Source organism: Loxodonta africana, chromosome 11 (genome assembly GCF_030014295.1).
Source record: "Loxodonta africana isolate mLoxAfr1 chromosome 11, mLoxAfr1.hap2, whole genome shotgun sequence".
Lineage (NCBI taxonomy): Eukaryota > Metazoa > Chordata > Mammalia > Proboscidea > Elephantidae > Loxodonta > Loxodonta africana.
In genome coordinates this window covers 57,582,258-57,599,555 of record NC_087352.1, presented here as the reverse complement: position 1 = coordinate 57,599,555, position 17,298 = coordinate 57,582,258, and the positions used below count along the sequence as shown (strand labels likewise).

General features: G+C 40.1%; 1 protein-coding gene across 4 annotated transcripts in view; it reads right to left on the bottom strand.

Annotated features, from left to right (window-relative positions):
* Positions 1–5,889: 5,889 nt before the first annotated feature.
* ACAA2 (acetyl-CoA acyltransferase 2) overlaps positions 5,890–17,298 on the bottom strand; it is a 75,211-nt gene continuing 63,802 nt past the window's right edge. For 2 of the 4 annotated variants that reach the window (XM_023543792.2, XM_064294537.1), the window contains 3 exons: positions 15,723–15,793; positions 9,803–9,957; positions 5,890–6,355 (listed from right to left, as the gene is read on the bottom strand). In XM_023543792.2, the coding sequence (XP_023399560.2) occupies positions 6,202–6,355; positions 9,803–9,957; positions 15,723–15,793 (380 nt within the window). In that variant the 3' untranslated portion in view covers positions 5,890–6,201. Of the gene's footprint in view, positions 6,356–8,241; positions 8,315–9,802; positions 9,958–15,722; positions 15,794–17,298 lie in introns of all 4 variants that reach the window. The other 2 variants (XM_064294536.1, XM_010586736.3) reach the window with 2 other exon arrangements.

Below are 17,298 nucleotides of genomic sequence, written 5' to 3'. Positions count from 1 at the left end.
GTCACATTGCAGGAATTGCAACCAAAGTCACAATTTGTATATAAATTTTTTTGGATGAGAAACCAATTTGCATTGTAAACTTTCACCTGAAGCACTACATATATGTATATACATATCCAGAATCTGACAATTCTCACCACTTCTGTTGCTGACCCCCACAGCCAGTACACTGTTATTTCTTGGCCTAGAGGTATGCAATAGCAACCTAGCTGATCTCCCTGCTTCCACCTTTGTCTACAGTTCATTTCGATAGAACAGACTAAAGGATACTTTAGAACATGAAATCAGATGATGTCTCCTCTACTCAAAACTCTGCAACGCTTCTCCATTGTACTCAGAATAAAAACCTATGTCCCTACAACGGCTTACAAGCCCCTACATGATATGTACCCAGGGTGCCTCTCTGACTCATCCAACCACTGCTCCCCTTGCTCACCCTGCTCCAACCACACTAGCCTCCTTGCTGGTCCTAAGCACACTCTAGCTCTAGGGCCACACACTCGGTATTTCCCCTCATTTTCTAGATATTGTGCAGCTAACTTTCATCTCCTTGGGCTCCTCACATGCCATGCTCTTTCATGCTTTAGGCCTTGGCAGGTTTTCTTTCCTCTACCTGCAGTGGCGGGTCCTCTGCCAACCCAGCACAGCGTCCTCACTCTGTACTACCTACTGGTGAAAACAAGTTTCTTAAGTTGCATTGCACCCATGTAAAGGGGTTACTTTTTCCTTCTGTTTCTTCTAAAATTGCCTTTAGAAGATTCAAAGGGACTGAACTTGACTGTATCCTTCTTCATTCTGGTCTTGTCCTCACTCCACCATTATCTTTTCAGAGGGAGGCTCTTGTTTTCCCATGTACCATGTGCAGTGAGAACAGCAGCGTAGTGGGCCCAGGCCCTCTTGGAGCTCACATCCGTGATGGACACATAGAAGAATATGGAAGCTAATTTGCTCGATAAAGTGTTTGCTCAATGAGATCTACTCTGACTACCTACTTCATACCATACCATCTTCATGCCCAACAATCCATATGCAAACAATATTTGCTCAGCTCTCTTGAACTTAAAGTGAAGTCATTACAATGTACTTTGGTTAATTAAAAGTAGGATATTTATATGTCCCTGTTTCCACCTATTGCCACAGGGTAATTATTAATAGTATCCCCTTTTGGTTCTCAAAAGTGACATGTTTTGGATGATAAATTCTATGGTCATCCTAGGGAGAACCTCTGATGCATTTGGTTTTTTCCCCAAACTCTACTCTATAGCACGTAGTTAGGTTAAAAGTAAATTGCCCATAGTTACCTCATTGCTTTCTACTAACTCTTAGTGCCAGTCAGCCGACTCTTTTATTATCTCTCTCAGTTCTCCATCCCTTATGCCTGAAAATACACAGGCACAAATGCATGCACGGGCAGGCACACAGGCACTTCCATGATAATCTTTGACAAGATAAATTGTATGTGACAGCAACTACTTGCTCTGTTTATGATTTTGAGCAATTCTCCCATGATTCGATTTTTTCAAATGTCATCGATCTATCCCTCAACAATATTACTGTACGTCTACATTAGGCCAGGCACTGTGCTAGGCATGTGAAACCCTTGCCCTAGAGCACGATGAGGGAGATAGACAATGAACAGACTAGTAATGAATACAAGCTCAGAAAAGTACCATTAAGGTCAGGGTGCTACAATGGAGTCATGGGGAGAGGCACTTAGGGGGAACAGAGAACCCCTGACTGAGAAGGGAGTGTCTAAGACTTGAAGGATGAGCAGAATGCTGTGCTGGGTTGGTGGAGGAGCAAAAGAAAACCTGCCAAGGCCTAAAGCATGAAAGAGCATGGCATGTGAGGAGCCCAAGGAAGACAATATGTCTGAAGCACAGGAATAAGCAGTATGAGATAGGGTTAGAGAGAAAACTGCCTAGGGTACTGAGGACTGCCATGCACAGGCCACATAGGTAAGGAGTCTAGATTTTATTCCAAATGTGATAGAAAGCTGTTTCAGGGTTTTAAGCAGGGAGTGACCTAAAAGAATTTGTGTTTTTAAAAGATGTCCCTGGTGGCTTCTTGGAGAATGACTGAAGAAGGCCAAGAATGGAGGCAGAAGGCCTTTATAGGCTATTGTGATAATCCAGGCAAAAGATTCTGGCAGCTTGGACTGAAGTGCTGATGGTCAAGGGGAGGAGAGTGGATGGCTTGGAAACACATTCTGGAAGGAGAATTGATAAAATTTACTGATGAACTAGATATGAGGAGTAAGAGAGAGGGTGGAACCGACGACAACTCCAAGATTTCTGACTCCAGCCATTGGTGCTATTAATTGAGAAGGAAAGCACTTGAGGGAGTAGAATTTCTGGGTAAGATATATGGTACTGTCTTGGGCATGTTTAGGATTGAGATGCCTGTGAGAAATGTCAAGAGGGCAGACAGACACAGGAGTCTGAAGCTAGAGAGACTGGTGCTGGGATGTAAGTCTGATGGTATTTAGAGTCAGGAGAAGAGGGGTGAAACCACCTAGGGAGAGAATGGACAGATAGTAGACAGAGAAACTCTAGGACCAATCCTGAGAAACTCTCACAAGCAGAAGTCCAGCAGAGGAACAGCTGTGAAAGAAGACCCAAAGGAGTGGCTGGAGAGGTAGGGGAAAAACCAAGGAAGATGCCAAGAGACATTGTTTCAAGGAGAAGGAGTGGTCAACAGTGCCATATGTTTTGGAGAAGTCACATAAGAAGACGGAAAACTTCCACTATTTGGACATATGAAGGTGATTGCTGATATTAGCAAGAGTAGTTTGGTTAAGTGGTGGGGTGAAGCCAGATTAGAATGGTTTGAAGAATGAGTGAACGATTCTTAAAAGTTCCTAGCAAAAATAGTCTCACCTTCATAAGGTACATCTATCTGAAATCTATTGTAAGCATCACACTTAATAGTAAACCAATAAAAGCATTCTCGTGGCTTGGAATTTTTTTTTCCTTCGACATTGGATTAGAAATTCCAGGCCACTGCAAAAAGTCATGAAAAATAAATGAGATATCGTCTACATGATCAGAACTAATACCAGGTTCAGCAAGGTGGCTAGATATATGATACCTAAAAGCTATTCACCAGCGACAACCAAATAGAAAATAACATTTTAAAAAGATTTCATTCTGGTAACAACTTAAAAATACACAAGATTTTTATGGGGAAAAGCAAGAACACTTTACCGAGGACTGTGCCAGGAGATGCCCTGGGAGAGGGCTCTTTTTAGCTACTTGCTCTGTGATAATGCCCCCTTCATCTGGAAAGACAGTAAACTTGATAAACTATGGCTAGTGTTTCTAGAGGATGGTAACATGCGGTCTTGTTATTTTCCCCCACGGTGATAGTTTACTACAAGTTACAGCAAAGGAAGGAAACAAAGTATAAAATGTTTTGCAAAATACTTCTGTTATGAGAAATTATGTAGGCTTGTTACTTTTTAATATCTCTATGAGAGACTAGAGGAAGCCTACCTCTCAATAAGGATCCCAAATAAGAAAAAACATATTTGCATGTCATCATGAGTCAGTCGTTCCTGTTATAAACAAGGTGGCATACCAGCTGACTCCTGGGAAGCTGCAGTGAAGCCTGGCTACGGGTAGACTTTGTTATCTGTTTCTATGATGGGGATGGGGGGGCGGGCGGGTGTCTCTGCTATTCTGATTTTTTAATCCAAAGAAAGAAACCACACTAGCAAAGGGCTGAGTTATCAGTGCAGGCAATATCTGATACTGTATATTATTTAGCATTACCTAGATTTTTTTTTTTTTTTTAGATTAAAAAAATAGAACTTTGCCGAAAAACCCTTGATTTATGTCTGTCTCTAAAAGTTCTGAATCCTTTGTTTATTGCCCGGAAAAAGGAACCAATGAGTGAATTAGGGCTTGGCAAGGAAAAGGATGTCCTCCTGATCTTTTATCAAGAAATTCCTAAAATAAGGGCATAAAATTTAGGATCTGAGTAAATTACAAGATGAACTGCACTTATAGATAAGAAGATTCACTATTATAAAGATAACAATTTTCCCTAGTAAATCCATAACCTATAAATTCAATTTAATCTCAGTTAAAATCCTGATAGATTTTTCATGAAGTTGACAAGAACAGTAAGAGAAAAAGAACAAGGGAGAGGAGACTTGCCCTACTACATATTCAATCTTAGGACAGACAAATATATCAGTGGGAGTGTTGGGGAGAAAATAAAAGGGTGAAACAAGGACTCTAAGTTGGGGAAGAAAGGAAGTAAGGTTTAGGGTTAAAAGCTGGTGGGGTTAATGGATGGATGTCTTGACAAGGTGAAGAACTATTGCAGTGAGTGTACTTCTGCAGGTAAGCCGGGAGGACTGGGGGTTGTGGTCAAAGTGGGATATTTGCATTTAAGATTCAAAAGTGATACCATTTCTAGTGACACCAAGTTCAAGATATGACCAAGGGAGTGGGTATCTGATACAGAGTACAGAAAAAGTCACTAGTGTTGACTGAGGAACAGTTAACAAAGAACTGAGAGGTCCTTGACCAATTGGATGCTAAATTTTCCGAGAATTAAGACATGATTTAATAGTGAAAAAAAAAAAAAGGTGCTGATGCAGTGATAACAGTCACTGGAGGAAAGAACACAAGCAGGAAGCTAGGAAATGGAAATTAGGATAGTGACAGAATGGTATAACTGATTACATTGAACCTCAAAATAAGAAGAGTTCTGTGAAGAGGTGGGGGAGACTGGTCTGGCAGCAGTATGGGGCAATAAGGTTCCTGAGCCGCCTCTGGACTTGAGACACACACGTAGCATGAGAGGAGAAAGGCATATTCGTGAGGTACAGTTAAGAGATCAGTGCAACCCCGGTGTTTATAAAGCACTTATACTATGAAGATTCAGTAACAGTTACATTTGTATTACCTGTTCCAGTTGACCTCACCTTCCCAATCTCTCCCTCGATCCTCAAAATTGGTTGATAGTTACAGCAGGAGACTTTGGAAAACGGGATATTTTTATTAAAAAAAAATATGTACACACACATGCCCAAACAAAGACAGAAGGGATTGACATGAGAAGTGAATTTAGGGTTAGGGCAGTATTTCTCAAGAGCAACACTACTGACGTTTTGGGTCAGATAATTATTTGTTGTGGGGCGCAGTCCTGTGCATGTAGGATGGTCTCTACCCACTAGATGCCACTAGCAGCACCCTATCCCCCACCCCTCATTCTGACAACCAAACACGTCTCCAGATATTGACAGGGACAAAAATGCTCCCTATTGAGAACCACTGGGTCAGAAGTGTGCTGTGGAAAAGGAATGATAGAAAGTAACTCAGATAAACAGTGGAAGCTGAAGAATCAAAAAAAAAAAAAAAAAAACCAAACCCAGTGCTGTCGAATCAATTCCGACTCATAGCGACCCTATAGGACAGGGTAGAACTGCCCCATAGAGTGGAATTTCCAAGGAGCGCCTCGCGGATTTGAACTGTCGACACTTTGGTTAGCAGCCATAGCACTTAACCACTATGCCACCAGGGTTTCCGAACCTGAAGACGGGTGATGAAATTCAGGCATAACTTTCGTTTATCAGCCCCAAATTTTCCACTTAAACAATATGATCCTTAAAACGAATAGAAATCTTGCTTACTGAAGGTATATGCCCACTCAAGTCTATCTGAAGAGTTAAAACACATAATCAGAACTGTTCTGATTCAAGGCAACAACAATCCAATGTGACATCATTTGTTAATAACAAGACTAGGTTTAGTAGCTTTTGCTGCTTGGACATTTATCTCAGACATTTATCTCAGTATGAGCATCACTCAACCTACAAATTAAACTGGTTTTCAAAACATTTTAAAAATAACACAAGAAACAAGAAGAAAGGATGAGCTGAAGTTAAGGCAACATTTATTTGATTTCCTTGCAATCTAAGGCATAAGTGGTGATTATTTGATGATTTTATTTCTTTTAAGGCCTACAGTTGGATTTTAGTTCAGAAATATGTCATATTTGACTGGGGCTAATTGGAGAGAACTTATTTCTGACTTGGTGTTACAGACTGAGTTAAGACAAGTGGGCTCTTAATCATGATAAACACATCTTTGCCTCACCCTTTGGTCAGACTTGATCACTGTTGGCAGTGGCAGGGCATGGCCAGTTTCCACAGCTGCTCTGAAGGACACTTGTTGTACTGTGGCTGGGTCAGGTGGTGAGAGAGTAGGCCGTAGCAGACTCCTGGTTCTTCTTAGGCTGTGTTCTGAAGAATGACTGCAATACCTTGGCCACCTCCAATGCAAGCTGATCCAACAGCATATTTTCCACCTCGACGCCTAAGAAAGCAAGCAGTGGCTCAAACCTACTCAAATGAGAGGATAAACGAAGCTTATAATATAAAGAATTAATAACAGTCACATTTGCCTTACTCATTGCACTTAGCACAGCTTCCTAACCTCTTCCCCTATCCTGAGTACTGGCTTATAGTCACAGCAGGAGAAACCATCTGGAAAGTGGCTATTTTTTTTTTTTTAAATAACAACAAAAAATGTAGTAACGGAAGGAAGGAAGGAAGGAGGCGACCTGAGAAGTGAATTTAGGGTTACGGAAACACATATATAAGTGGAGGTGTGATGTGGGACAGGAAACACAATAGGAGGTGATTTAGAGAAGCAGAGGAAGTTGATGAACTTCAGCCCATTCGATTTGTATTTTTTTTTTTTTAAATAAAACATCACTTTAATAAGCATTAGGAAGGGAGAATCTTTTAACACCTTCAGAAAATCCAACTTTCTTATATACACTTTTCAAAATGCACAATGGTTGCAATTTCTGTTTTCTAAAATTTGTATTATAAATAAGAAGATGAAATATGACAAAGCTACAAAACATAAAATAGCAATTAATAGTGAATGAAGTACAGGAACTTTTTTCAGTGTTACAGCCCTGGGGTAGTAGGTATTAGAAGGAAATAGAAACATATTTTTTAATTCAGTACATGCATATTTATTTTACAATAATGGCATTATCAATCAAGTGTAAGGAATAAGCATGTATTAAGCATATGTACCAGTTACATATAATGTCTTTTTAAATCATTATAGCAATCTTGAAAATATGAAGTCTTATTCTCATTTTATAAATGGGGAGATCAAGATTAAATGATTTAACAACCTTATTTAAATCACACAATTAGTAAAGGGGAAGAGATGGTCCATCATAAGCCAATGTCCACATTCTTGCTGCCTCATCCACTGCCTTCAAACAAGCTGTGTTTTACTACACTGGCAAATGGATAACGCAATCCAGAACTGTTCTCTGGAGAAAAATATGTGCTTAAAGCTTCAAAAGTATATTTTGAATCCATTACAATATCACCTTCTGATATGAAAGTTTTTCCTTCTACCCAAAAAACCAAAACCAAACCCATTGCTGTGGTGTTGATTCTGACTTACAGCAACCCCATAAGCCAGAGCAGAACTATCCCACAGGGTTTCCAAGGAGCGGCTGGTAGATTCCAGCTGCCGACCTTTTAGTTAGCAGCTGAGTTCTTAACCACTGTGCCGCCAGGGCTCCTTTTCCTCACCACCCCCCCAACAAAAAAAAACCAAACCCACTGCCATAGATTCAGCTCCAACTCATAGTGACCCTACAGGATGAAGCAGAACTGCCCCGTAGGTTTCCAAGGAGAGCCTGGTGGATTTGAACTGCCAACTTTTGGTTTGCAGCTAGTTTTTAACCACTACGCCATCAATACGTGTGCTAAGTGTTTAATGAGAGAAGTTAGTTTGTTCTGTAAACCTTCATCTAAAGTACAATAATAAAAACAAATAAATAAATTTCCTGATACTGTGTGTGTTTCCTCACCAGGGTCCCCACAGCCCCCAGTCCAGTAATTTAATCCCTCAGGGAGTTTGGATGTATCTATGGAGCTTCCATGACCTTGCCTTGGAGAAGTTGTGCTGGCTTCCCCATTATTATGTACTGTCTTATCCTTCACCAAAATTACCAATTAGTGTTTTTCCATCCCTACTCCTCCCCTCCCTTGAAATCATAAAAGATTGTTTCTTTCTGTGTATAAACCTTTTCATGAGTATATACAGTAGTGGTCTCATACAATATTCGTCCTTTTTTGATTGCCTTATTTCACTCAGTATAATGCCCTCTAGATTCATTCATGTTGTAAGATGCTTCACAGAGTCATCATTGTTCTTTATGGTTGCGTATTACCCCACTGTGTGTACGTACCATAGTTTGTTGATCCATTCATCTACGGACGGGCATCTAGGTTGTCTCCATCCTTTTGCTATCGTGAACAACGCTGCAATGAACATGGGTGTGCATATGCCTATTTGTGTGACAGCTCTTATCTCTCTAGCATATATTCCTAGGAGTGGGATTGCTGGATCATATGGTATTTCTACGTCTAGCTTTTTAAGGAAGTGCCATATCATTTTCCAAAATAATTGTACCATTTTGCATTCCCACCAGCAATGCATAAGAGTTCCAATCTCCCCACAGCCTCTCCAACATTCGTTATTTTCTGTTCTTTTGATTCAGGCCGGTAATGCTGGGGGCGAGATGGTATCTCACTGCGGTTTTTGATCTGCATTTCTCTAAAGGCTAGTGATCTCGAGCATTTCCTTACGTGTCTATTAGCCGGCCGAATGGCTTCTTTGGTGAAGTGTCTGTTCATTTCCTTTGCCCATTTTTTAAATGGATTATCTGTCTTTTTGTTGTAGAGGTGTTGGATTTTCCTCTATGGTGTTAGATTTTTATGGCACCTTAGAATAAATGTAATTAAGTTTGTATATGTGAAAGGGCCGATCATTTAGAAACATTTCATGTCCCTTTGATACAAATTACTCTTTTAAAGTACCACCTGCTCTCATTCCTTGGTTGTAATAGAAGGACCCTAAGAAAATGATTCAGGAATTATTTTTACACATGTCGACTGCTCAATTTCAACTCAATCTTTCAATGACTAAAAGAGTCTCATTTACCTTAACCTTACAGGGCCCCAGAGTGAATTTTCAATCTGACATGTTTGGTTTCATTCTCGATTTTCCTCCTAGCAGAGCAAAGTGGTCTAGAGTACACAGCACCAGAGGAGAAGCCTCTCTATCAAAGCTGGACAGTACCAAACACAGAAGGCTCCTCTAGGAACCCTGGAAACAGTGATGAGAAAAACACAGCTCAGACCCAAATGGTTAGTTTGCTTAAGTTCTTTAGATGACAGATAGGTCAGTACCCTCTCAGTATTTTGTTTTCTTAAATGACTGTATCTTATTTGTGTAACTGGCACTAGAATGCAAGTGACATGACACCCAAAACAAAAGCCAAATCCACTGCTATCGAGTCAATTCTGACTCATTGCGACCCTACAGGACAGGGTAGAACTGCCCCATAGAGTTTCCAAGGAGCACCCGGTGGATTCGAACTGCAGACCTTTTGGTTAGTAGCCATAGCTCTTAACCACTACGCCACCAGGGTTTCCATGACATGAGACCCAGGGCCCCATTATTTGCTCAATGCTGTGCACCATCACCAGGGATGAGGGTGGGGGCAGGTGCTGAATGCTGCACTGTGCACAGAACAGACAGGTGGAAAAGCACAGGTCCTGCATGCAGAGCCAGTGAATCATCTAGAAGGCTGGCTGAAAAGCGGTGTCTAAATAACTGTTGTTTGTAAGAACCAGTGCAGGGAGATATGAGGAGGAAGAATGAAAAAACGCTGGATAGTTCTGAGAAAGCCTATACATTCCCATAAATGACAGCAAATCTGAAATGCAGCAATTTCTGACAAGTACCTTAATTCATGAACCAGGTGTACAGTAATTCTTGATCCAGATCCTCCCAACGGGTGACCCAAAGCAATGGCTCCTCCATTCACATTGGTTTTACTTCGGTCAAGATCCAAACTTTTCTCAACTGCCAAGTACTGGGGAGCAAAAGCTTCATTCACCTTAAAAGAAAATAAATTAAAAAAAAATACTGATTAAAAATACTTACCCACAAACTGATTTTTAACCAAGAATTGTCCAGCCCTATTGATAGCTAGGAAACCCCAGTGGCGTAGTGGTTAGCTGTTATGGCTGCTAACCAAAAGGTCGGCAGTTCAAATCCGCCAGGCACTCCTTGGAAATTCTATAGGGCAGTTCTACTCTGCCCTATAGGGTCGCTATGAGTCAGAACTGACTCGACGGAAGTGAGTTTGGTTTTTTTAGTTTATTGATAGCTGATTTTAATATCAATTTTGTTGTTTCTCCCTGTTTATGTTACCTTGCAAGCTTGTTTTATCTTCAATCATTCTGTGTAAAGGTATCAAGTTTGAAAATGGGTATATTTACTAAATGACAGTCTAAGTCAAGTACATCTCTTAGAGAAAAGAAATCCTCAATGGTCCAAACTTGGAAACATGCTAGAGGCAATGGGATACTATAAAAAATCCATAGGATTTGGAGCTAGATGGGTGGTTCAAATCTTGGCTGTATCATTTAGCTGTGTATGACCTGTGCACGTTATTGAAACTCTCTGACACTCTGGTCTGACGTATTACCTGACACAGAGCAAGTATGCAATAAATGGTAAAACCAAAACCAAACCTGTTGCCATCAAGTCAATTCTGACTCATAGTGACCCTATAGGACAAAGTAGAACTGCCTCATAGGGTTTCCAAGGAGCAGCTGGTGGATTCAAACTGCCAACCTTTTGGTTAGCAGCCAAGCTCTTAAGCCACTGCACTACCAAGGCTCCAAAATAAATAGCAATAAATAGTAGCTATTACTACCCATTATTATTAGCCGCACTTCCAAGAAGAAACTGATAGACAAGAAAGAACATTCAGAGTCAGATATATTAAGGAAATGGTTATTATGGTGAAACGTAGCAGAACTGAGAAGTACCACATTGTTACATTACACTTACCAAGGCTGCCTATGGTAATTACCTTTAGATTTTTATCATAGTTTAAGTTTATAGTACTATGGTTTCATATGATCTTCTTCTTGTTGTTTTTGTTGTTAGGTGCCGTTCAGTTGGCTCTGACTCATGGTGACCCTATGTACAACAGAACAAAACACTGCCCAGTCTTGTACCATCCTCACAATTGTTGTTATGCTTTAAGCCCATTGTTGAAGCCACTGTGTCAATCCATCTTGTCCAGGGTCTTCCTCTTTTTTGCTGGCCCTCTACTTTACATGACGTCCTTCTCCAGGGACTGATCCTTCCTCATAGCATGTCCAAAGTACGTGAGACGAAGTCTTACCATTCTCACTTCTAAGGAGCATTCTGATTGTACTTCTTCCAAGACAGATTTGTTCATTCTTATGGCAGTCCATGGTATATTTAATATTCTTCGCCAACACTACAACAATTCTAAGGTATCAATTCTTCTTCTGTCTTCCTTATTCATTGTCCAGCTTTCACATGCATATGAGGTAACTGAAAATACCATGGCTTGAGTCAGGCGCACCTTAGTCTGCAAGATGACATCTTTGCTTTTCAACGCTTTAAAGAGATCTTTTGTAGCGATTTGCCCAATGCAATGCGTCTTTTGATTTCTTGACTGCTGCTTCCATGGCTGTTGATTGTGGATCCAAGTAAAATGAAATCCTTGACAATTTCAATCTTTTCTCCGTTTATCATGATGTTGCTCATTGGTCCAGTTGTAAGGATTTTTGTTTTCTTTATGTTGAGGTGTAATCCATACTGAAAGCTCTGGTCTTTGATCTTCATCAGTAAGTGCTTCAACTCCTCTTCACCTTCAGCAAGTAAGTTTGTGTCATCTACATAAGGCAGGTTGTTGGTGAGTATTCCTCCAATCCTGATGCCCTGTTCTTTTTCATATAGTCCAGCTTCTCAGATTATTTGCTCAGCATACAGACTGAATAAGTATGGTGAAAGGATATAACCCTGATGCATACCTTTCCTGACTTTAAACCACGCAGTATTCCCTTTGCTGTGTGAACAAGTGCCTCTTGATCTATGTACAGGTTTCTCATGAGCACAATCAAGTGTTCTCAAATTCCCATTCTTCTCAATGTTATCCATAATTTGTTATCATCAGCACAGCCAAATGCCCTCGCATAGTCAACAAAACACAGGTAAACATCTTTCTGGTATTCTCTGCTTTCAGCCAGGATCCATCTGACATCAGCAATGCTATCCCTCATTCTACATCCTCCTTTGAATCCAGCTTGAATTTCTAGAAGTTCCCTGTGGATATACTGCTGCAGTTGCTTTTTATCTTCAGCACAATTTTACCTGCATGTGATACTAATGATATTGTTCGATAATTTCCGCATTTGGTTGGATCACCTTTCTTGGGAACATGCATAAATACGGATCTCTTCCGGTCAGTTGGCCAGGTAGCTATCGTCCAAATTTCTTCGTACAGCAAGTGAGCACATCCAGCACTGCATTCATTAGTTGAAACATCTCGGTTGGTATTCTGTCAATTCCTGAAGCCTTGTTTTTCGCCAATGCCTTCAGAGTAGCTTGGACCCCTTCCTTCAGTACCATTGGTTCCTGATCATGTGTTACCTCTTGAAATGGTTGAACACTGACCAATTCTTTCTGGTATAGTGGCTCTGTGTATTCCTTCCATCTTCTTTTGATCTTTCCTGCATCATGTAATATTTTTTCCATAGAATCCTTCAATATTGCAACTTGAGGCCTGATTTTTTTCTTCAGTTCTTTTGGCTTCAGAAATGCTGAGCATGTTCTTCCCTTTTAGTTTTCTATCTCCAGGTCTTTGCACATTTCATTATAATACTTTACTTTGTCTTCTTGAGCAACGCTTTGAAATTTTCTGTTCAGCTTTTTTACTTCATCATTTCTTTCTTTCGCATTAGCTACTCGACGTTCAAGAACAAGTTTCAGCATCTCTTCTGACATCCATTTTGGTCTTTTCTTTCTTTCCTGGCTTTTTAATGACCTTTTGCTTTCTTCATGTATGATGTCCTTCCACAACTGGTCTTGTCTTCGGCCATTAGCGTTTAATGTGTCAAATCTATTCTTGAGATGGCCTCTAAATTCCAGTGGGATATACTCAAAGTTGTACTTTGGTTCTCATGGACTTATTCTAATCTTCTTCAGTTTCAACTCGAACTTCATATAATCTTAGTTCAGAAATTTTATAAAACCCGTTAAAAAAAAAAAACAAAAACCCACTGCCACCCAGTGGATTCCGACTCATAGCGACCCTGTAGGACAGAGTGGAACTGCCCCATAGAGTTTTCAAGGAGCGCCTGGTAGATCTGAACTGCTGATCCTTTTGGTTAGCAGCCATAGCTCTCAACCAGTATGCCACCATATTGATTCTTAGAAACTTAACTCTTATGCAGCTGGGATCAAAACCCAGGTTGACTCCTAGTCTCATGCTCTTTCCTACTATATTTTGTGCTTTCCCAAGATGGTGCCTTATTCATCCTGAGATTCAACATTATGTTTCTGTTTTATAAATACATGCTCAATGAGGTACTAAGTGACCTAGAATGTGCTGTGAAAACTAGGCTTTTGGATCTAGGAAACACTACTGCACGATCACCAAATGTGTCAAAGACAACACCATCAGGATGTGGAAAGCTATGTCCTTCAGTATTTATACATGTATAAATGAATAGGAACAGCTTTGTAGAACTGATATATTTCAATATTGAGTTTTAAGCTGGAAGAAGGCTAAAGTTGGAAAGTAGCGGTATCTATTTGCCAATATAAGGAGTCTTGGTGGTGCAGTAGTTAAGCACTCAGTTGCTAACCAAAAGGTCAGTGGTTCAAATGCACCAGTTATCCTGAGGGAGAAAGATGCAGCAGTCTGCTCCACTAGGGCCCCATTCCACACGGAAATCCCATGGGGCAGCTCTACTTTGTCCTATAGGGTCTCACAATGAGTAGGGATCAACTCCACAGCAGTGGGTTCTGGATTTGATGACATAAATATGGTAATTAAACAGCCCCCATGAATCTCTAAACTGTGATCTCCTAAGTATGGAAGAAGAGAGTTAAGGATAAACCGCTTATCTAAAACCATAGTTTCCTGGGTGGAAGACTTTGTTTGCTGGATTACCACAGAGGAAACGATACATGTGCTTAGAGTGAAGAAGCCCCTTTCCTATCAATTTAAGTAAAGGGGTTTCCTTTGTTTCATCAGTTATTTTCAAATGCAGTCAGAACAAGGCCAGGGGCCAAGTGTGGAACAGACCATCAATTGCTCATATGCAAGTTCAAGTTGAAACTGAAGAAAATCAGATCAAGTCCACAAGACCCAAAATATGACCTTCAGTATATCCCACCTGAATGGGTGGGTTGAAGAATAGATTTGATGCACTGAACACCAGTGACCGAAGACCAGACCAGTTGTGGAATGACATCAAGGACATCATACATGAAGAAAGCAAGAGGTCATTCAAAAGATAGGAAAGAAAAGATGAAGATGGATGTCAGAGGAGACTCTGAAACGTGCTCTCGAACGTTGTGCAGCTAGAGCAAAAGGAAGAATTGATAATGTAAAAGAACTGAACAGAAGATTTCAAAGAGCAGCTCGAGAAGACAAAGTGAAGTATTACAATGACGTGCAAAGAGCTGGAGGTGGAAAACCAAAAGGGAAGAACATGCTCGGCCTTTCTCAAGCTGAAAGAACTGAGGAAAAAATTCAAGCCTCAAGTTGCAATAGTGAAGGATTCTATGGGGAAAACATTAAATGACACAGGAAGCACCAAAAGAAGATGGAAAGAATACACAGAGTCATTATACCAAAAAGAATTAGTCGATGTTCAACCATTTCAAGAGATGGCATATGATCAGGAACCGATGGTACTGAAGGAAGAAGTCCAGGCTGCTCTGAAGGCATTGGCAAAAAACAAGGCTCCAGGAATTGATGGAATATCAATTGAGATGTTTCAATAAACAGATGCAGCACTGGAGGTGCTCACTCGTCTATGCCAAGAAATATGGAAGACAGCTTACTGGCCAACTGACTGGAAGAGCTCCATATTTATGCCTATTCCCAAGAAAGGTGATCCAACCGAATGTGGAAATTATAGAATATCATTAATATCACATGCAAGCAAAATTCTGCTGAAGACATTCAAAAACGCCTGCAGCAGTATATCGACAGGGAACTGCCAGAAATTCAGACCAGTTTCATATCGATTTTCTATTAGGTCAATTCTTTTACTATATTCTGTCACTTCAACGAACAAAATAAGAGTTAAAGTTACTTACTTCTCACCCACCTTATATAATATTCAATTCAACTCCTGGTGGCACAGTGGCTAAGAGCTCAGGCTGCTAACCAAAAGGTTGGCAGTTCAAATCCACCAGCCACTCCTTGGAAATCCAACGGGGCAATTCTACTCTGGCCTGTAAGGCCGCTATGAGTCGGAATTGACCCGATGGCAATAGTTACAACAGACATTATTTATAATCTAAAATGTAGTAGAGTCCTATAAGGTTCTGAGGAAGATGACCTACAAATGTTTTCTGCATTCCAGGAACTTACAATTTAGTAGGAGAAACAAGTCTATTAGAATTATTCACATATAAGTAAAGCACTTGCATCAGATGGGGGAAAAGTACTAACACAAGGCACGTAATAAAGGTAATATTTAGATGTACAGCATTTGGAAAGGTTAACAGTATTAAAACAAAAAGAGCTAACAAATACCTAAACCCATTTGTGTTATAAAGGAGGTGGTTTGTTCATGTTGTAAAAAAAAGAACACTTACCTCCACCAAATCCATGTCCTTAAGACTCAGTCCTGTTTTCTTCAGTGCCTCAGTGATAGCAAAGACAGGACCTAGATGAGAATAAAAATGCCTTTCATCTCATATTCATGTATGTATCAAAATTCTCCTTTACCAAATAGATAAGTGGGGAGAAAATAATGACAAGAGTTATTAGAAGCCACAGACCTTGCTACCTTGACAGCACACTATTAAATGATATGAAAATAAAGAAACAGAAAACAAGACCAAGGTGAAACACTGTCTAACTGTACAGTCAAATTGCAGATGAGAGGCTTAGAGGAAAAGTTCTACTATAAATGGCTTTAAGGGTTCCATCAGCCAAAGGAATTCATACATGGAATTTTGCTGGTTTTGCAGACACTTGTAAATCATACTTGATAGCAAATGGCCAGGCCAACTGAGCACTCTCCTGGGATACTGACCACATGCATTCCTAGTACAGTGACTGTGGCTACACTCCAAATTTTCAGGCCCATTTGGACCAATGGCAAGAAATAGCAGCATCGCCACTCAGGCACAGCAAGAAAGGAATCTACAAGACACTTGCTGACAGACATTTATAACTCTAACGTTAAGCAGGGAATTTAAGTAAAATATAACCCTACCTCAAGAAACGCAAATCCACCTAATAAGATTACTTCTGAAATAAGCTTTAGCTTCCAGATTTCTGATGATCATCAATGACAGTTTAGTACTGCTCATAATTTTTTCCCAAAAGGTAAAAAAATCTGGCTAGAGAAGATTATCTATTTTTCTACCTTTCTGATTACAGAGAATAAAATTGCCATAAATGTCTAAGAAGAAAAATACATGGCATTTTCCCCTGAATTCAAGTAGTCAACCATTCTGAAATGTTTTGCAAATACACATAAGGTAAAATGCGAAATCAGTCTTTACAAGAAAAGCTTAAAGCAATCTAAACAGAATGTTAGTGCATTCTGTCATCTCAGTTAAAATCCTCTTTGGATGACAGTCCGCTTATCGGTTAGGGCCACCCAGTTAACACTTTTCAATTTAAAGTACCAGTTCTGTGCCAGCTACTGGTTTAATACAGAATCTAATTCAAGATCCTCTTTGTATCTCAAAGGCAGGAATATGAGGAGGGTCGTCCACAGCAAGGCATCAGCTATCCAGCATGGTCAGGGGATGAAGTATTCTACAGTTGTGAAAGAGGTACTAAAAACTGAGGGTGCTAAAACCATTGTCGTAAAAGGGCACCAAAGTTCCCAGTCTTCATAAACAACACTGTAAGCATGTTCTTGTTAACTCAGAGTTAATCCAGTCAATTATAACAATATAATAGGCTAAAACTTGATTTTTAAAGGACTCTTCCCAGACCACTCTTGTTATTTACTGGGACTCAAAAATATAGAATTCTGGGCTGGGAAAAGGAAATTGTAATTCTACCGTGGTTCCTGCCACAAACAGCTGTGTGATCTTGGGCACCTCTGTGGGTTTCAAGCTTCTCATCAGAAGAAATCCTGTGAACTGTTTTTTAACCTTTTTGTTTTTAAGCAGTAGAATCCTTTATAGAAATGAAGCCCAACAATAGATA